Source organism: Myotis davidii, unplaced genomic scaffold, assembly GCF_000327345.1.
Source record: "Myotis davidii unplaced genomic scaffold, ASM32734v1 scaffold44, whole genome shotgun sequence".
Lineage (NCBI taxonomy): Eukaryota > Metazoa > Chordata > Mammalia > Chiroptera > Vespertilionidae > Myotis > Myotis davidii.
The window spans coordinates 5,415,714-5,438,228 of NW_006299705.1; the positions used below are offsets into that span (position 1 = coordinate 5,415,714).

The 22,515-nt window shown below is 38.2% G+C and overlaps 1 protein-coding gene across 1 annotated transcript in view; it reads right to left on the reverse strand.

The window, feature by feature from the left end:
• Positions 1-22,286, reverse strand: part of HOMER1 (homer scaffolding protein 1) — an 88,158-nt gene extending 65,872 nt beyond the window's left edge. Inside the window, exon 1 of the mRNA XM_006775467.2 lies at positions 21,316-22,286. Coding sequence (XP_006775530.1) covers positions 21,316-21,320 — 5 coding nt within the window. The 5' untranslated portion in view covers positions 21,321-22,286. The remainder of the gene's footprint in view (positions 1-21,315) is intronic.
• Positions 22,287-22,515: the final 229 nt, after the last annotated feature.

Genomic DNA, 22,515 nt, shown 5'->3' on the forward strand with positions numbered 1-22,515 from the left:
ATTCCCACGTGTAGCCAGGAGAAAATCACTATAGGATACGCTCCTGTTCCCTTTCCAACCTCACCTGCCCCGTACTGTCTTTAGCTCCAGCCACACTACCACTCCTGGTGTTTTTCAAACATGCCAAGCACCCCCACCTCAGGGCTTTTTGCCTGAAGTAATCTTTCCCCTCAGATCTGCCTAGTACCTTCCTTTGCCTCCTCCAGCTGTTTGTTCAAATGTTACCTTCTCAGTGACACCATTCCTGGCTGCTCTAAAATTTGCAGCCCCTCCCTCTCTTCTCTCAGGATTCTATTATTTCCCTTCTTTCACTCTTCCCCATGCCACTTCTATCATAAGCTGACACACCATGTATTTTATTTATTTTCCCTCTCCTTCACCTAACGTACTATCTCCTCAAGGGCAAGGATCTTGTCTTTTTATAATCATTTCTGTGTTCCCAGCAATGCAATGTCACTCCAATAAATTTATTTTTTAAAAATCGAGACCTTCCTATTCTAAATGCATTCACTCTTTTCTACTACTGAGGTACTATAGCTAAAGTATTTGTTTAAGGAAGCTGTTAACTATTCTAAATTCTCTAATACTAAAGCTTTCTCTCATGTTATTTCAATTCCCGAGAAGAAAGCCTTCAATGAATTAAGACTTAAAGTTCTCTCATGAATCTTTTAACATATTGATAAAAAAAACCCCATATTATTCAGTATCTCATATGACACTGTTAAGAAAAAAATTGTCCGCTTGCAAGTACTATATCCAAACAAGACAGCTCATCACACTTCTCCCTCACTTGCCTACCCATGTTGTTTTCCACTCCAGGAATGATCTCACATCAGGTGCCTGCTACATCTATTCATCTGTTTCTTCACAACACTGTACTTTTAAATGTCCCCCTTTACCTTGTTCCTGATTTAACAAATTACTGGAAATTCTCTGTAGAAACTGAAAGATTACAGTTCCTAATATAATAAAAACTAAATAGCTTAAACACTACTTACTGAATTTAAAAATAGTAATAGTAACAGAAGAAAGTTGATCATTTTTAACCTTTTGCAGTTGGGATGATCTGGTTATCTCAACTGTTTCTCTTTTAAAAATTAACAAGCACACAAATTTACAACTTTCATAATTTATGTCAAAAGAGGGAAGCCCCAGATTGGATAATTCAAACGGAGAAATTCAAATGTGCCACTCTTAAGCCTGAGAACAGAAGCCTACACTTACAAAACAGTATGTGGTCAATTCTTTGGTTATAATTAATATTTTTTGAGAGCTTACTAAATGGCCAGGCACTGTTATAAGCATTATGCTGTATTATATTAATTAATCCTCTCAACCTTTGTGAGGGAGTTACCATTATCCCTCTTTTGGAGATGAGAACCCTGAGGCAGAGAGAAGGTATATAATTTGCTTAAGGTGACACATGGTAGAGCCAGCATCCGAACACTATCAGAGCCCATACCTTTATCCTATTCTGAATCCTTGGATGAGAAAATAATTATTTTGTCATATAAACCTGGTTCACTTCTGCAACCAAACTCTCACCTGGCCCTTGTCTGGAATTTTGTGGACAGACGTGGGATAATACAGCCACACAACTATGATTACTATGCATGTTAAGCACTGTTAAGAGTACTTAAGTATTTTCATAAAATGTATGTATGTACACTGGTACCACTTATTCTTTTACCTGTATTTTGAAAACTATTTATTCTATAACACTTCATTGAAATGATACTGTGGTTTAGGAGAATCCAAAAACTTATTTTTAGTTATGTCAATTTTGGTTATTGAGCTTTCCTTCTTGTAAGGGAAGATAACTTTGATCTGTATTTTGATAGAATGACTCTACCACTATAAAGAATAAGATAATAACAACAATAATAAAGTGTTAGCCTGTGTGAAAGCACAGGTCTTGGAGACTAAGAGTTATCAATTCCAAAGTATCTCATATCTCATATTCATACACAGGCTACACTTAATTAACTATCTTAATGTCCTTGTCTACTAGTCCTATCATCTATGCCACTTCTGGGTCTGTTTCTATTGATGAATTTTTCTGCTCATTATGGGTTGTATTTTACTTCTCTGAATGTTAGATAAGCATATTAAGGGGAGACTTTAAGATATATAAAAGGCCCAAATCAATGTTCTAGAAATGAAAAATAAACTAGATGAAATTAACAGCAAATCAGGCAATGCAGAAGAATAGAAAACTAGTTAACTTGAGTACATATAAACTACTCAAAATAAAGCAGAGAAAGAAATTTAAATAATAAAGAGTATCAGTATGATTATTAAGGAACAACTTCAAGTAACCTATTACTAATATACATGCAACTGAAGTCCTCAAAGACAGGAGGGATGAAAAATAGTTGAAGAAATTATGGTTGAAATAATTCCCATATAAATAAAACCCAAAGAAATAATTCCCAAGAAGCTCAACAAATCCAAAGCTATAGCAATGGACATCATAATTCAATTGCTTTAAATCAATAATGAAGAGAAAATCCAAACACCCCAGTCAAAAGGCAGAGACTGTCAGATTGGCCTATACAGCAACACCCAAGTATATGATGCTTGTAAGAAAGTCATGTAAAATATAAAGACACACATGGGTTAAGAGTAAGAAGCTGGAAAAGATATACCTTGCAAACACCAAGCATAAGGTCTATTCCCAACCCCAGATTGCAAGCTCCATGAGGTTAGGAGCTATGTGCATTTTGTTCACCTTGTGTCTCCAAAACCCAACAAGGAGGCAGGCAGTATTTATTAAGTAACGAATGCCTTCAGAATTTGTGGAAACTTCTACCGCACATTACTGGTCCCGGGCTACAATGCGTAACACATCAACAGCTGTTCTTGTTGCTGTTAACTGTACCCTACTTCCAAAAGCCTATTCTTTTTTTCCTACCAGTCTCCAGGGGTTGAGAAACCTGATGACCAATCTTGTTAGATCTGTGCCAGAAGAACAAGAACCCTTTTCTAAGTGAGGGTCTGGTTAGCATTCCTTGAGTAAAGTACATCTATTTGGCTGCTCCCTGAGAGTATGGAATATTTCTTAGGCTACCATGCTTCTTTGTCAGATCAGCTAGAAGACTCTTGCCATGAACTGGATACTAGAAAAATAGGGAAACAGAAAATGGATTTGTGGTTTGGGACTTTAAAAGTAAAGCAAGAGCCCTGGCTGGTTTGGCTCAGTGGATAGAGCGTCAGCCTGGGGACTGAGGGGTCCCAGGTTCGATTCTAGTCAGGGGCACATGCCCGGGTTGCAGGCTCGATCCCCATTAGGGGGCGTGCAGGAGGCAGCCGATTTGTGGTTCTCTCTCATCATTGATGTTTCTTTCTTTCTCTCTCTCTTTCACTCTCTCTCTCTTCCCCCCTCCCTGAAATCAATAAAAATATAATTTTTTAAAAAGGTAAAGCAAGAATAAGAATTCAGCCATTTGAACTGCTTATTCCCCCCACCTTCTCTCATCCACAAAATTTATCCATACATGTTTCTCCTCTCTACCCCATCCTCACTAATCAGTGGGACATGAAATATGAGGAGTTAAAGGACTGACTCCTGGTATCTCTGTTCCTTTCTCCCTACAAAGTTTGGAATATGCTTTCCCTAGTGAAAATGTGATACATGTTGTTTATACTTGTAAGTTACCATTAACACATTTTAACACTTCCACAGCTTCTATGCAAGGTACTAGCCTTCAGGGACTGAAAGAGATAATTACAAATTGTGAACAGTGTTGCCAAGGAAAACAAAGTGCTAGAGAAAGAGAGTGCACAATGGAATGGATGAAGAGGAACCTAATTTAGATTGGATGGTTAGCTGAAGAGTGGGAACCAGAGAAATCAGAGTGTTTCAGGCTCAGACAACAACCAGCATGTGTGCGGCAAAATGCATCTTCCAAAGGTGGCTGCAGCAATACCTGCTGTCCCTCTTCTAGAACCTTGCCATTCTCCTGTCAGGAGACAAAGTCGATGTCCAGTCCCCTTAAACTTGAAAGGACCTTCATGATTGCCTGGACCAAAATAATAAGGCAAAAGTGATGCCGTGTGATTTTTGAGACTAGGTTGTAACAGCCATTCATCTTCAGCTTGGTTCACTTGCTCACTCACTCTTGGAGCCCAACCACCATGCTGTGAGGAAAGCCAAGCAGTCTACGGAGAAGAACAAGACCCCAGCCCCAGTGGACCTCTCTTGAGCCAACACTATCTTGCCAACCATGTGAATGACCCATTTAAAAGTGGATCCTGCAGCCCCCAGTGAAGCCACCCCGGCCAATGCCATGTAGAGTAGAAATGAGCCGCCCCCATCAAGCCCTGCCCAAGTTGCAAACCCGTGCGATAAATGATTACTGTTGCTTTAAACCACTAAAGTTTGGGTGGTTTGTTATGTAGCAAGAGATAATCAGAACAATGGGCAACGATCTTGAGGCTGGCAAGAACTTGGCAGTTCCAGAAACCGAAAGGTACAGGACGGCTGGAATACAGAGATAAAAGACAGACATCACCAATACCAGCACCGACAGCCAGCATTTGGTATTTATTATGTTACACAGGAATCGTTCTAAGGGATTTGTATGTATCATTTGATCATAACAATCCTGTTGGTAGATACCCTTAAGGCACTGATTTTAAATATGGGAAGACTGAGGCACAGAACAGTGAAACGACACTCAGGCAGTCTAGTGCAAGAGCCCATGCTACGAATAATGCCGTACTTCCTCGCAAAGAACAGAGTGGCACATAATGAGGTTTAGAAAGGTAGATCAAGCCCAGGTCATGCAGATTTTTATAGACCATGGGTGGAAGTTTAGGTATAGTTTATGAGTAATGGGACACTACTGAAGCCTTTTAAGCAGGCTAGTTTGTGACTCAATTTATATTTAAAAGATCATTCTGGCTGCTTGCAAATAAAAATTAGAAGAAAGGCAATAACATTTGACAGCTAGGTATTCCTCAAGAATTAAATTAGGAATAACTCAAATATAACGGTTTCATTGAAGGAATATAATGGATGGATCAAGCTGATAACACTGAGCCAAGCCCCATGATCAAGTTTAACATACAAAAAGAGAAATGTGAGGACATTTTTATGTGCCTTCTAGTGTAATGCTATAGACAGGAAATATACCACCCACCATTCTTGGGGGAGGGAGGGAGAGATTCAAATCAGAGTGCAATCAAGCCTAGATCTAACTACCAGATTACCATTTATCAAGAGTAAGAAAGACAGGATAAACTAAAGTTGCAAAACTTTGTCCAAAATAGTAACAATATGACTTCTCAGTAGGAATCAGAGTAATGTCCAAGTGCTTACACCAATCAATTCACTTCTGTGACATTCCCAGGTATAAGCGAAGAAAAACATATTAAAGAACCCCACTAGCCCGGCTGGCATGGCTCAGCGATTGAGCATTGACCTATGAACCAGGAGGTCGCGTTTCGATTCCCAGTCAGGGCACATGCCCAGGTTGCAGGTTCAACCCCCAACGTGGGGCATGCAAGAAGCAGCCGATTAATGATTCTCTTTCATCATTGATGTTTCGATCTCTCTCCCTCTCCCTTCCTCTCTGAAATCAATAAAAATATATTTTTTAAAAAACTAAAAAACAAAACCAAACCCACTACACTCTGGTTCCCCATGAGAGCATGTATGTCTGTGTGGTATGAGCACAGGACATAAGCAGGGATGAGAAGATAAATATTAAATGTTGTCCCAGACCTCAGGAGAACTCTAAGACTTTCCACAGGACTAGGTTTTAGGATGTTTTCCACAGAAGAGATATCAATTGTTTAAAAAAGTTGGTGATATTCTGGCAAACATAATACAAGGTTGGTTTCCCAAGATAACAATGTTCCCTACAGAAGGAGAAGTGCAATTGAGTGGGGAGTGGTATTTAAAATAACTGAATAGAACATTACCTCTTTCACGCTTTATTTTAGCAGAATGGAGACCGTGAAAACCCTTCTAACACACAGTTCTCTGCTTCTCAAGCATAGTAGTAACCTAGATTTAGATTGCTTCAACAATAAGAGCACTAAACTCGGGGCTTTCACCTCAGTTGGGCCCCCCAAGCTCCTGGTTGTGCATGGTCAGCAATCTCTCCCCCTCTTCACCGTTCTTCCCTATGCTCTGCCCAACCTTCATTCTCTATACTCTCAGCAGATGGCCTAGAATATATATGCTTCTTGGTTCACAGATGTGTCCCTCACACTTAGAACAGAGCTTGACACACAGTAGGTACTTAATAAATACTTGTTAAATAAATCAAGGAATGAATTGAGGAAATGAAGTCTCCCAGGCTTCTGCTCTTTAACCACAAACTGAAGACATGCCTCCTACTTAAGGTTAACTACTCCCCCTGTGCTCCAGATTGCATTCCCTCCCACCTCTTTCCTCAGTAATTATCCCTATTGCATTTTCTCCCATCTCTTTCCTAAGTAATTCTTCTTCTTCACTGTAATTTTAAATACCCCTAGCTATGGAGTCCTTTCTCAGGACGGAAAAAGAATGCTCAATCCCATTTTGAAAACAAACCCAAAAGAACTCCCCAAACTCTAGAGTTTGTTGAAGCTACGCTCTATTTCAAAGTCTTAAAGGAGAAGTCGGCTCTTCAAGTCTCTGCTTCTTTCTCCTTCATCAGCACCATCACCCCATGGCCATTGGGCTTCCATTCTGGCTGATCAAACTTCTCAAGGTAAGGTTAAAGGACCACTATTTACCCAAATGAATAGGTATTTTTTGCTACATTTGATCCTGGCAACTCAATTTTTGAAACTCCCTTTCTTGACTGTTCTCTCACTGTTTTAGCCTGACAGCTCTCTCAGCTCCTTCCCTACCCCTTAAATGACTATTCCCCCAGAGAGATCTGCTCTGTTCTTTTCTATAAATACCCCAAATGAGCTCATCCACATTCATAGTTTCAGCCAATACTTATATATTCTAATGATTCCCAAAACTCTAGCCTCAGCCCAGTTCTCCTACCCTGAATAAAAGACATTCTCACCTGAATAGCCAGCCATACTTCAGCTTTTACTCAATTTGTCATGTCATTCCACTGCAAACTTGCTTCTCTTCTCCTGATTCCCTAACTTAACTAATGGCTAACCAAGCCAATCTACTTACCCCTCTACAGCTATATAGTTCACTGTCAACTCCTGTAGATAATATTTAGGGCTCTTTTAAATTCAGCCCCTTTTCTACTCTATCTTAATTCAAGCCATTATTCTTGACTAAATTGCTGCAATTAACCAATTACACAATTAAATTTGAGGGTCTCCAAGACCCCCACCAATTTTACACACACACACACACCCCTCCCACAAGTCCAAAATTTCCTCCATTTTGCAGCCTCAGTAGTTAATTAAAACACAAGCAATGGTCCTAAAGTGGGGTACAGGAAGAAGATAGGTTTTTCTTCTTTCACATCTATTTTTATGTATGTTTTATTACATATACATATATGGTAGGACATGTAACTTATAAATATACATATATGAAGGAGTTTGCTCAAAATCTTTCATTGATGTGGGTACCACATGAAAAATATGGGGAGCCCACTAACCTAGAGGGAAAATACAATCGTTTAATAGACACACAATCATCCTATCTGGTCTGGGACTGACTTTCTTGTCAAATCTACTTGTATACTCTAAACAAGTTATGTCCAACTACCTTAACTTTCTAACTAGCAAACATCACCTTTGAAGCTTTACCTATGACACCCCTCTGCCTGAAATGCCCTAACAAGCCCTTCACACATTTTCCCTCTCTCCACTGCCCTTGGCACCCCATCAACTCTTATTTGTTCTTTAAGGCTTAGAACAAACACTGGCTACATGAATCTTTCTCTGATTTTCCCAGATGGAGGTGGGCACTTCCTTCTCTGTGCTTCCAAACACAATGTGCATCGCTATTACAGCGCTTAAATCACAGTAATGTAATTTCTTGTTTACATGGCTGTCTACTCATCTTTGTATTGGCAGTGCCTAGCATGACTCATGACACAAATTAAGTGCTTAATGTTTGCTGCAAGTGCTCAAGAGGACAGTGTTAGGGGATAAGCTATAGCAACACCTTAGTTATCAACACAGTTGAAAGATTTAAATGCTCTGTTTTGCTGAGGTTTGGAATGATGATCAATTTTAACTTTTTAATTTTTAGATGTGCTTATAACATGCATTGAGTTTTCAGGTGTTGGTAAGAGGGAGAGGTTTTTTAGAAAGCCAACACTTTATCATTCACTAAATTCTAATCAGTTAATTGTCAACAGTGCCAACACATTCTGAAAGATACCCTATATAAATTCAAATGCTAAGCCTCAGTGATTTTGGTCAAATATGGAAAATTAATTAGATTTATCTTCCTTTTCTGAAATTCCACCAAAATGAAAGTGAAGAGGAAAAGAAGATACAAACTGATAACACCAAAAATACTAATGCACTAGTGTCACTTATAATTTTAATGCAGTTTTGAAAGAAGGAATAGTACCTAGAAAAAAAAGCGGGGGGGGGGGGGGGGGGAGGTGGTAGTATTTGCCTTGGCAAAACCAAGGAAAGTGTCAAATACCTGCAAAGAGGGAATTTTAAGTGAACAACTTGCTGGCCAGCATTTAGAGGCAAAGGGTAGGCAGGAGATGGTATGCGGTTTGGGGCTGAAATTGGAGAGTTGATTGAAAGTTTAAATGACAGAGCAGTGAGAATCCTCTTCCCCCGCCTCACCCTTCATCGTGAAGCAGCTACCTTTTCCATCAGCAGAAGACAAGAGCGAGGCCTGAAATAGGGGCACTGAGAGAAAGGGTGCAAAACAAACCATGCCCCTCAAAACCCCTCCCCTTTATTGTTTTCACACTACAGCAGGTAATACATCCCCAGGTATATAATGAAGGAATATACTTACCTTGCTCTCAGAATGCCAAGAGGTGTGCATATATTGAAAGAGTTCTCTAGGGAAATTGAACAGTCTCAGAAAAAAGACAGAAAACTCAGAGAAAAGATCTCCACTTACTGACACCTGGGGACCACCCAAGAAAAAAAGTAAGTTCACCACCTAAATGATGCCTACTAGTGATAAGCCTCAGTGAGTCACAAAAAGTCACAGCTTTTCAGTATCTCACGCTCGTACATAGCTGAGGATCACGAGACATTCCAGGAATGTTTCCAACATGAAAGAAGAATTGAACAAACAAAAGAGGAACACAAAAGAAAGACAATGCAGGGAATAGAAAACCAAACCTCAAAATCACTATAAATGTCCTCCAATAAATGAGATATTGAGAGAGAGGACTTGGAAATTAAAAGTTACGTGAAAATTTAGAACGCAATAGAAATATTAAAAAATGAAGTCAAGGAAATTTCCTTAGAAGGCAGAATAAAAGAAAATAAAATGGTAGATGAGACAAAAAGGTCCACCATCCAACTAACAGTTGATAAAGTGAAGAGAGAAAAATATATAATATTCATTAAAAATAGAAGAAAAGCTCCCAAACTTTAAGGACTTGACAAATTGAAAGGACCCAGCAGTGACCAAAAGAACAAATGATTTTTAAAAAAGCACAACATAAAACCAAATAAACCTGACACCATATCATCATAAAATTTTTGAACAGCAGAGAAAAAAAAGAAAATTCTAAAACCTTCCAAAGTGGGGGGAAGTCATACATGAAGGAACTGGAATCAGAAACAAGCAGCCTTCCACAGGAACCCTGGAAACTAGAATACAATAGATCAGTATCTTCAAAATAGAGAAAATTATTTCCTGTCTAGAGATCTAGATTCAATTAAGGAAGGGTGGAGGGAGGGAACACACTTTCACATATGCTATGCTTCAAAAATGTTATCTCCTACCTAGTCATTTTCAGGGCACTACAGGAAAATAAGCTTCAGACAAACCAAAAAAGAAAACACAGTGTTCAGGAAACAGGAGAGACAATGTCCCTTCCTGGCCCCCCCGCCGCCCCCCCCCCAAAAAAAAAAAATTAAGGGAAGGTCTAGTATGAGGACTACACAGAATGCCTAAAGAGTAATCAATCCATATTGGAGGAGTATAGAGAGCTATAGATTTTTAAAAGTTAAAAAAAACAAACAAAATGAAATGGAAATATTGGTATTTGCACATTTGGAAAATATCCATAGTTATTTGATATGATGCAGAAGCTAGAATTATAAAATGGCCCCAAATTACCGCCACCTGTTGGACACTTTCTACACAGAACTCTCTCCTAGAGTGTCGAATGTTGTTGTAAGGGTTGAAAAAGATGGAATAACACAGGTGATTAGGTCACAAACATACTGACCTTCAGATAATCAAAAGGGAGGTTACTGAATGACCCAGACTTCAGTATCTCACTCTTGTTGAGGATCAGCTCCTTCTTTTAGAAGATGGAGCACTGAGAGGGGCTCCTTCTTCTGGCCTTAAAGACACAGCCTCTGGGTTTAAAGCTGCAAGGAACTAAATTCAGCCAACAATCACATGAGCTTAGAAGACACCGATCCACTAGAAGAGACTAGTCCTAGCTCTCCTACCTTGACTGCAGACTTGTGAAACCCTAAGCAAAAGATCCAGTTAAGGTACCCAGACTCCTAACTCACAGAAATGGGTGTTGTTTTAAGCCACTAAAATTGTATTCATTTGTCAACCAACAATAAAGAACCAATACTGTATATAGCATGTGAACAAACTAAGCAGAATGAGTAACTTAGAAGGAAACCCTACTTCCTCCAAAAGCATAAAACTTCAGGAGTCAAAGCAGTATCAGACCATTTTTTAAAATAATACATTTAGAAATTCCAGAAAGCAGAAGTCACTCTGAATAAGAAATGAGTATAACTGGTAAGTACTGCTGAAAGTAATCAGGTTTAACGAGATAGAGATCAGTTTCAAGTTGTCCTGGATCTTTTACCTTATAAAAAATAGATTCGAGGCTCAAATCAGGGTTTTTCTCCTTGGCTCAAAATTCTAATTTTTGCACATTGCGAACAGGGGGAAAAGCTTCAGGAATACTGAAGGTGTTCAACAAAGTTTCTCACTTGTGTAAGCTTCATTTATCAAATGCAATGACTCTTGGTCCTTGGACCAGCAGCATCAGCATTACTGGAACAGCATTTGTTAGAACAACAAATTCATGAGACCCCTTCCACTGAATGAAAAGCTCAGGGTAAAGCCCAGTAAACTGTGCTTTTAACAAGCCCTCTAGGTGATTCTGATTCAGGTTCAAAATTGTTCAGGTTCATAATCTAATGTTAAGTTCTGCCACTATGCTTCTATGCTCTGGTCTCCCTGCCTTAGTTAAGAGTTTAAGAATTTCCAAACTTACTGTATCTGGTCTAGATTAGAATATCACAGTCACTAGCATATAGTAGGAGCTCAAAAAAAGTTTGCTAAATAATTAAGACATTAGGCTTCAGATGTGTTTCTTTCACCAGGTTTTTAGAACACATTGGACATAAATGCCTTTAGGCAGGTCACATTCTCTTCACTTTCCCACAGTCTGCACCAATCCCTATTGCCTTCTACTGATATGTTCACACATTTTTCTGCTCAGCCAATGACAGTGTCAGAGTTTAGAGCCTCTGGGGAATAGGATTCAGAAAAAAGAGTAATTTTAAATCTGTATACAATATGGTCTAAACTTTTCTCATGAATTCTAGGGACTCAAGTAACTTACAGCTATCTCATGATGATACAGAAATTGTACAGTATGCTACAACTGGTCCTTCCACTTGTGGGTCTCTTGATCCAATGTTAAGCCCTAGGAAAAGCGTTACAAGAAAACATCTCAAGCTTCCTTTTTCTGGTCTGAAGTCTTCAGAGATGTAGGCCCTGCCTACTTAAGTATTCCATTGGCTCGTGTGCCTAATAACGATAAGGGAAGTTAACAGAGCTCTGACTAATGGAAATTACAATTGAATATCAACTTTGGAAACGCTATACCAAACACATGTAATAACTTCAAATCATTTATGAGAAAGACTTAAATGTACTCAAAACGTAATGCATTGAGCAGAGATTTAATTACACTGAAATCAGAATGCAGTTTCTTTCAGAACCATCTAAAAGGAAAACAAGATATATGTAATTAATTCACCACTAAGATACTAAGATTGCACTAAATTAGAATGTTTTTAACTATGAGGGGTTAGAAGGCCTTCTCTATATGAATCTATGTATGTGAGCATCCATTTCGGATCCCCTGATCTAACGGTAAGAGCCCTGAGGAGCGAGCATATGCTCTGCCATTTCACAGTTGCAGAACCTCCCATAAATCAGTTTCCCGTCTCCTTTCCATGAAAAGCGGAGATTAGTGCTAACACTCTGATAACTGACAGCAGAACTACTCCTTACACTTAAATAAGAAACCAATTTTGCTATCATTAGAGCAGCTATTTCTTTAGCCAGTTTTAAAAGAAAAATGAAATAAAATTTGAGATAAGCAAGCTAAAACTGATACAAACACATAAGTATCTATATACAGGAACAGTGACTGATCCTGATAACTTTGCACTGTAGATATTAGCATTTTTAAAATACCCCTCACCCTTAAAATCCAAGAAAAGTTCTAATACTTAATATAGTCATCATAGAAAAACAAAAAATTAGACTCAAAAAGTAAAATTTCACACTCTTACCTCCCAGAAATAAATATGGTAGCACTTTAAGAAAGTTCCTTCAAATCTTTTTATGCATAGACAGAATGCATTTTACATAGTTGAGGTAGTATATACAATTTTGCATTCTGGTTTCTAACTGACCATTGCACCATCTTTGAAAACATTCTTCAGGCTAGCTTTCTACCATATGAATAGCCTATAGTTTAGCTACCCATAGATCATATAGTAATTACTCAGAATATACTAATATACCACCAAACAAAACTAAATAGCAATGTTGTCATTAATGTATTATTTCCCTCTTAGAAACATAGGTAGAGCAATAAATATCAATTTAATATTAATAAAATACATGAAACAATAAAAACAGACAACTATAATTATATATATTATCAATGGAATAAGGAAAAAAGGAATTCTGCAAGATCTAGAACTATTTTTTTTTTTAAAACTCAGCAGAGCCTCAAGACAAATGAGTTTAAGGGTGACTTGGGAGTCTTCTCATTCAGCTGAATGCATAAAGATCAATGGCAGTGCTGAGTAAATAAGAGCAGGTAGAATCCTCATTCTGTAAGCATCTTGGGAGCTGGCAGGTTGATTGAGCAAAGCACATGAATTTTAATGTTAAAAGTCATGTGACAGACATTCAAAACAACAGAGGACAGAAAATGGCAGTTTTACAAAAGAATACGCAAAAAGAAAGCTCAGAAAGGCAAAGGAATAGGCTAAGAACACTAAAATGTTATAGTAGGTTCAAAATAATTGTCCTATATAAGTTTAGAAATGTACAGACTTACTTTCCATAAAGAAAGAATGACTGACAGAAATTTTCTAATGAGTACTTTAAGCTCTTTGATAGTCAAATCCACTTAAGATAATTTCCTAGAGACTGTTATTAAAAGCCTAATGGGGGAAACTGAAAGTAACTAGGGCAGAAAATTCTAACTCACAAAAAAAGCCTTATTAAGAATAACCCTCTTAAACTTACTTAAATGTAACAGAAGGGAGACAATAATTACTAAGTTTAAGATTGAGGTGTACCTAAATGCAAAGGTGGAAGGATCCAACAATTTACCTAGAAAAATTATCAGAAAAATAATTGGTATGACCTACTGTATATCCAGTTGCTAGGAATCAAGATTTTCTAGATACTAAAAATGGGGTCTAATTTCCGAGATCCCTTCAACCTACACTGCATGTGTGTGCTATACTATGAACTAAGTGTTTAGTAAATGTAATATATAGTATCCATATAAACCTGTACCAGAGCTGTCTCTCTCAGTTCATTTCTGTTAAGACTCTTCTACTAAAAACAGGGACAAATGAGGAGCAAGCCCTTCTATGAGGTGAGCTGGGGTGGAGGTGTGGGGGCGAGAGGGGGAATTAAGGACACTGTTCTACAGCTCTCTAGATTCTGAGGCATGTGAACCCATGGATCCAGATGTGCCAATAGACATGATGTAACAAACATGACTTAAAATGACCTTATAAAGTAATGAAAGCTGCTTTGATATCTGTGGTTCCTCAGCACAGTGTTTTGTTTGTTTGAGTTTAATTTCTATCTAACTCTTGTTTGGTGATTTTACAAAAACTGCTTTGCCTTCAAGAACTGGTTGTCAACTCCTCTCAAAGATAACACAGAAATGTTTCATGTTTTATGAAAGAACGTTAAAAGAAAATGTCCATAAGCAAAGCTATTTGTTAAAGCTAATGTTAGGTGTTAAGGTGATTTTTTTAAGGTGATTTTTTAAAAAGAAAAAGTGCAAAGGTAAATTGTACTATGAAGAGAAAATATTGATTAGATTGCTAAGTTCTTTCCTTTTCTTTTCTACAAGAAAGAAAACACTGACTTCTTTGCCTTCCTCCAGTAGTCTACCTTAAAAGGGAAAAGTCTTTTTTGATTTCTAGGACTAAATCTCTCTCTTGCTTATTCCATGAACACAATCAACCTTATAAAACTACAGGGTCACTTTACTGGGTAAGCCACAGATTATAAGGCATTACAAAACAAACAAGAAATTGCTCATTTCATTCAAATAAACATATCCTAACTAGCTGAGAAATAAAGCTATTTAAAATGTCTTATATCAGTCATTTAAAAATTATATCAGAAAACATTAAGCAGTTGTAATTCATTTTCCCTACTCTTCTGTCCAGTGACTTGGAATGATTCTAAATAACAAAAATAAGTATTTCAGCTAAACACCAAAGGTCTGGGGGGAAAAAATTCATGTGGCAGTAGGAAGGTTGGACCTTTTAAGATCTAACCACCTTTTTTCATCTGAGACATTCACTTAAAACTAATCTGAGTTTACAAACTATGTATAAAGATAGTTTCCTTTGTCAATCCCTTAACTGCCATGAATAACAACATTTCAGGTAGTAATTAGCCTAAATCAACTTCTATGATTCTCTAATCCCCCAAAATAAGTCACACTCATCAGATTTATATTATGACTTCACTTCAAAATTATTGAATAAATTATAGTACTGAACCAAAATTGAGATTTCCCCTAAACACACCCTTTATATATTTATATTTTGAAAGGATATTTTTGTATATACACTTGTTTGCTCATGATAGGTCTGCAAGTTTGTTGTGAAAGTTTAATTTCTACTCGAGAAGCAGGAAATCAAAATAAAGAAAAAAATTACAAGTGAAAGGAAAAAAATAGGATCAATAGGATGTTTTTAAAAGAGATTAATGTCTACACAATATGACTAATCAAAATGACATAATATACCTTGCTTTCAAGAATTACACAATCACATCTTAATGTGCTTCTCATAATCACTATTTCATTCTTATAAAAAACTCAGGCCAGAGCCAAAAACATCATGTACTGTATCTATTGTCTCCCAAATGATCCCAGCTCTAATAGTATTTGCTCCTCCCAAAAGTTAATTTACACAGATTCTTAATGTAATCAACATTGATTAGTTTATACAGTCTTACTAATAGCTTTACACAAATACTCAAGTACCATAATCTTGATACTCCTCCTCTCATTCAATCTGTGTCCTGCTGTGTATTGCTGTGAATATGAAACTAACCAAAGTTTTTATTTTCATTTTAAAAACTCTAGAATCAAATCCAGTTTTTAAAAAAGACATTATAAAATATCTTTATAAATTTAAATAATAATATTCCTGCAACTTGGCATGATAACACAACTTGCTACCTCATGTAGAGGTCATGCTACCTGTCAGTGGAGAGTGGATGGCCTACCCATCCCTTCACCACCAGATTTGGAAAAGAAAAGTTCTCCCTCTCCTTCATTTTTTTTTTCTTTTTTTTTTTGGAGGGGATGGTGGGAAGGAGGGCTCAGACGAATACTGCTAATCCCAACATTGAAGCAAAGAGCAAAGTCAGGTAGGCAGAAGTTTGAGGGTGGAAGTGGGCTTACATTTTTTCCACTACCTTTAAGTGGGTAAGTGCATTGTAGCCAGCAAAAAAGCCCTGAGAGTCCTTTGCTATTATCCCTGCCTATAACACCAGGACAAGAAAAAAGAGGGTGAACTCACAAGGGCAAAAGGAAATAAAAGCAAGAAGAAGCAGTTTAAAAGTCCTCACTATATAAAACAATAGGTCATAGACACAAATAGGTTGCAGATTTGGGGAAAAGGACATTTGCAAAGAGCAAAGGTCACCTTGTCCACATACGTTACCTCAAAAAAAACCTTAAAAACAAAAAGAGAGTTATTTCAAAATTTCATTGAGTGGGGTGGACTCAATTATTCATTAACATATTCAAAAATAAACCTATTCTCATGAAAGTTCTCATCACACAAAAAACTTTGTCACTGTGTAAGGTGATGAATGTTAATTCGACTTACTATGGTAATTCACAATATATACATATGTCAAATTATTACTGTTGTGTACCTTAAGGTAATATAATGCTATATCAATCATATTTCAATAAAATGGGGGGCCTATTCTCAAAATATGCAAACTCTTCTACTCTTCTTATGGTTGATATCTTCCTGATATATGCTGATAGATATAAAATTATAATTCTACTAGAGGCCCGGTGCACGACATTCATGCACTGGGGGGCAGGGTCCCTTAGCCCAGCCTGTGCCTTCTCCCCAGAACATGGGGAGCAGGCCTAACCTGGCAGGCAGACATCCCCTCGAGGTGTCCTTAGCACTGCGGCGGAGGCAGGAGAAGCTCCCACCACTGCCACTGTGCTCGCCAGCAGTGAGCCCAGCTTCTGGCTGACGGTGCTCCGCTGTGGGAGTGCACTGACCACCAGGGGGCAGCTCCTGCATTGACTGTCTGCCCCTGGGGGTCAGTGCTCATCATAGCAACTCTTCATTCCACAGTTCAGTTGATTTGCATATTAGGGTTTTATTATATAGGATGTTAGTCACAGGACAAATAACATTTCAGCTTACAAGGCAAATATTACTGGCATCTCCAAATACCCTTGAATTACTTGCTTGGTAGAATTTTTTAAATATCCTTACTCTTACTTTCCATGTGTTTGTATGCGAGCTAGAAAGTCCCTTTTAAAGGACTTGAAAGTCCTTTAAAGTCCCAAATTCACTGTCTCATAGCCCATCTGAGTAAGCAGCTCTGCTAGGAACATACCATGCCATGTCCTACATTTTTACCTCTGAACAATAAATGCCCTAATCCTAAAAACGTACTGTTCAGACAACCACACACAACTCATCACCATCCTTTCTTCCCTCTACCGTGGAATTTTCCAGGGCCTGCCCAGCTATCCACTTCCCCTTTCTAGCCAGGGTCCATTGCTCTGGCTTGGTCTTTCCACAGGACACAACATATAAAACCAAATTCTAAATGATTTTTAAAACTTTTCTTACCTTATTTCCCTGACCTTTCATGGAACTACTCTAAAACTCTTTAGTGGAGTTCCCAAAGCCAAGAGCAGTGTTTTCAAATTACCAGTTGCTACCATCAATTTATTGAGTCCCAAATGTCATTTTTTTTCTTAAAACTAGAATAAAAAATACCAGAATTCATCACACAAAGTGTATTATTTCACAACATTTTATCATTTCTATATGTGTGCACTAGATTTTGAGATAAAACTGTGTATCTTACTATATTGGACCATTGACCCAAAAAGCTTGAAAAATACCTGCTTTTGTTTGGTCTAGAAAGCCCTCTAACCTGGCCCCTGCATAAGGCTCTAGGTCTAGCTCTTGCTACACCCTAAAAAGCCAAGTTCATCATGCCAAACTTTTGTAGCACCGTGTCTTAGTGCAGTCAATCACACTATTCCCTCCGCCTTGAATGCCCCCTCATTTGTCTATAAGGCCCCCCGTACTTATTTACTACATGTTACCTCTTCCACAAACACATTATCTTTCCCTTGGCAGCTAATGACACATACACTTTGTACCTCTATGAGGAATTATAACCTATATTATAGCCTCTTAGACATTTCACTGTCTTTTTTAATTTTAGGCTTGACTGTCTTCCCAACTTCTAAACTATAGACTCCCTGCAGGAAGGAATACATTTTACTAGTCTTTGTATCAGCAGCACTGAGCCACTGTACATGCCATAGGAGAGGGGTTCAAAATTGGCAAAAATGAACAAATAAAAAATTAGGGACTTGCATCTAATTTCTCCAATGTTAGAAATGATTGCCTTTGCAACAACGCATGTTCATATTGCAGCGCTGGATCAAGATTTCCTCATTTTTGCTACAATAGCTCCCAAAGAGCAGCACCCAGTAGCCTAAGGCAGAAAGAGGAGGTGTCAGCTTCCTCGCTCAGCAAAGGAACTCAGTTCAGGTTGCAATGCAGCAGCACCCACTTCCATGCTTCAGGAGGTTATCTAGGGAAAGGCGGACAAGAGGGTTTCCAGAGGTTCTCACAGGCAGGTGAGATAAATCAGAAACAGCATTATCAGACCTCCTTAGCAGGGAGAATCAGGTTTTATAAATAACTCTTAGTGGAGGGTGGGAGAGGGAGAATTCTCTATTCCCACATTGATGGCACTAAATCACCAAATATGAGCTAAGCAAAACAAAAGGTAGCATGAAGTAACTCATTGAAGTTACTTGGTTTCTGTTACCTACTGTAATAGTTCTGAAATAGCTACTGACTCACCGCTCTCATTAGGAGACTACTTGGAAGACCGGGGTCATACCTAACAGGGGCTCCTCACCCAGGCTTCGAAGCTTTTTGTAGGCTTTATCTTCCATACATGAATGCTGTAATTCTGCGAGGGCTGGTACACCTATTTCACAAGCCACTACTTCAACTGCCTTCAGTGTAATTAAAAACAGTGCAGGCAGCATCCAAAATACTTTGACAGACTCTGCCAACTGTCAGTTTCAGCTGTTCTTTTCTGTTTCCACCATAGTTCATAAACTACTATTACACGAGCCATGTTTGTTTCTGCCGAAACTAATCATTTTCTTTAAAAATAATTCCTTTTGCTTAAAGTTTGCCCCAGACTTGCAATTTTATCCATAATTAAGGCAAAGATAAATTATTATTATAACCTAACGAAAATATATTCATAAAATGTGAAACTTCACCCATTTTATTAAATTTTAGATACCTGTTAGAGAAAGGTAATTCAGGATTGCCTGGATAAAACTTAAAGAACCATGTAAAGTTCTGTTTCCTTTTGCTTTAAATAGGTGCTGAAGACTATGCTTATTCTACACTTATTAGGTATGAACACCAAGTATAGGAACTTCTACAAATGCCTTCTCTGTATGTTCTTCTACTTTCACTTATCCATCTTCTCTTGACAACTCTGCTTAAGTAAGTGTATTAGTAAGAAAGAGTAATAGACCCAAATATAGACTTTCAGAAAAATAATGACATAAATATTCCTTTTCCTCTCCAGTCCACCTTTAAGATTTTATTAAGAAAAGGACAAATAAGTAAGTTCATAAACAAATTTAATTACACTGAAGTATCTAAAGTCTATGCTATGTATGGGGGCTTATTTTCACATATTAAACACTAGTCCCCTTAGTATTAAGTTCATACCAACCTTCCCTTGGTAAAATGAAGAGCACTGATGCAGATTAAATGACTTTCTCCCATGATGCTACTACTCCACCATCTATTCTAGAGAGAATGCAGTCTTCAACATGAAAAAATGCCACTTATTTTTTTCCTTTCACATGTTTTAAACAGAAAAGTGTAGAATATCAAGAGAAGCCATATTTCCAAGGTTTTAAGTAGTATTTTTCAGTATTTTCTCTTATTAAAATTGGTGCAATTCATCCAAAACATTTTTCAAATGTCATTATTTACATACTTAAAAATTGCTTAGAGAAAACAATCTCTCCATCTGAAAGATTTACTTTAAGAAACCAACTAGGAATCATCAAAACAGAAAGGAAAAAAAATTCACTTTCATAGACTACACATTTTTTAAAAACTCATCGAAGTTCTTCATTTTACAGATTAGAAAACAGTTCATACAGGTTAAGTAATTTGCCTCAGATCACAAAGCACTAGAAATAGAATGAGGTATTTTAATTGCTCTAAATCATGCAAGTTAAATATGTTCTCATCCACTATCATTTAAATTTTAAAATTATCACTCTTTCTCATTAATTCCTGAGGAAGGACTCTACAATATATGTTCTACATTTTCAAACTTGTTCAAGTTAATACACTTCAAATTCTAACTCCAACAAAAAAGGTAGTATCTAAGAACTTTCCTCCAAAAGTTTCAAGAAAGTAAGTTTAGGTGTGCACATCCCTAAAATGTCACAATGAATTTCAAATTATATCCTTTTGATTGCTGTCCCCTGAGTACGTTTTAGATGTTTGTTCAACCACCACAAAAAAAAAAAGAGAGAGGGAGAAAATTCTAGAAGTTTCTCTTTGACAAACAGCATCAACAATCTGTGAATGAAATGCTTAGATCATTATTCCATTAATATTTAATGGGTTTCTGGCTTAAATTAGGAAATCACTAGCATTTTATCAATTTACTGCATGAAGAGTTAATAAAAGGTTGGAAAATGCACTCTTAGTTGACTTTGGATCTGAAAGAAGGTGATCTGACATTGTCAACACAAACTGAAGACTTGAGCTTAAAAGCAAACAACAGAAGAAATGAACAAGTTCCTTCAATAAAAAGCTCTTTTCTATTCAAGCTCTGATCTCTTACCAAGTGCATGGGCACCGTGGAGACCCCATCAGTAAGGCTTTCGGATTTTCATTTCAATGCTCCAATAAATCAATTCTGTACATTTTAACTTTGGGTACTCAAGGGCAAAGCAGAGGGCACAGTGTGGGTAACAATTTACATTGGATCATTTTCAAGGACTGTAGTCTAACCACTCATTACAATTGTTTCTTTGTGCAACTGATTATTCTCAAAGTACTGGGAGAATGCAGTACCGTACTTCTCTGAAAGATAACGGCAACAAAACCCAAGACATGATTTTGATTACAAACTGATGTGGCAGTTTGACCAGTAAAGTGCAGTGTATGTTGTCTTCTTAAATATTATTAACGTATGTTTCTTAATTATGACCTCAGGTGTCACTGTACAAAGGAACAAAAAAAATCTTGTTAAAAGGTTCACGCACCTATATTTTTAAAGTATGGCCAGTTTAGCAAGGTGGCAAATTTGTTTGAAAACATGAAACACAGACAATCGCCACCATAGCTCAATCACACACACACACACACACACACACACAGGTTCAAAACTGTGTTAAACACAAAAATCCTTACCCCATTTTGCCCAATGAAAACTTGCTCTGAAGTTTCTGCTCTTAGGCTACGGAATAACTTCCAGAGGAATTTCTCCTTCTGCTATTTCGCAGTTGCTTTTCCACCCCCCGAGGTCCTTTTCTGGAGGTATTTCAGTAATGCTGACAATTCAATTAGTTCCCTTGTATAAAATGATTTCTCTCTCAGAAATACGAAAACGTTCACACAGAGGTGGCATTTGCTTATTAGAGTTAAAATGCTGCGCGGAGGAGACAGCGGTCAACTCTATTCCACAAAATGAGTCTACGTGTTGGAAAACGCAGAATCCAGCTTCACAGAGTCCTAGGAAAAATGACTTGGGTGGTCATTTCGCTCAGGTCCTCCGCCACTCTCGGAGAGGCAGGTAACTCGGTCTTTTCGGTGCTACTAAGGCTGCGGGTTCAAATTTCTCCACCACCCCAGGTCCCGGGGGGTGGAGCGTGCAACCCAATGCGACGTGCACTTTATAGAGAGCCCTACGAGAAAATAAAAATCCTAAAAGCAGCAATGCCACTGCTTCCCTGCACTCACATTAGAAAAAGGCTATATAGAAAAATCTCCTCAAGGTGCAAACCCGGCAGCTCGCGACGTGCACAACACTCCACATTGGAATCTGTCTTTTATATATTTTTTTCTCCCTCCTAAGACTCGGAGCCGAGAAGAGGCGGGGAGGAGGCAGAGAAGGCTGGGCAGGATCGATTCATTCTCCCGAGAATAAACGGAGCCATTTCCAGGCGGGCAGCAGGCTGGGGGCGCAGCGGGTGCCGGAGAGCAGGGGGAGGGGGCCGATCCCACCTCCCTCAGCCCCTTCCCGCCCCCCGCCGCCGAGCACAATGGAGCCCGGCTTCCGCCCGGCCCTTCATTCGCGGCTGCCCACTCTGCCCTCCTCTCCCGAGCACAGCAGGTCCGAGGCTCCCGTCGGCGGAGAATGAATGAATCAGAGAGCCTAGCCCCACGCCGCCCTGGTATTAATTGAGCATATTGGTTCGAGCCAATTTCTGGGCTCTCTATTCTATTCCATTGATCTATATGCCTATTCTTGTGCCAGTACCAGGCAGTTTTGAGAACAGTGGCTTTGTAATATAGCTTGATATCTGTTATTGTGATCCCTCCAACTTTGTTCTTCTTTCTCAGGATTGCTGTGGCTATTCAGGGTCTTTTTTAAAAAAAATTCCAGATTCA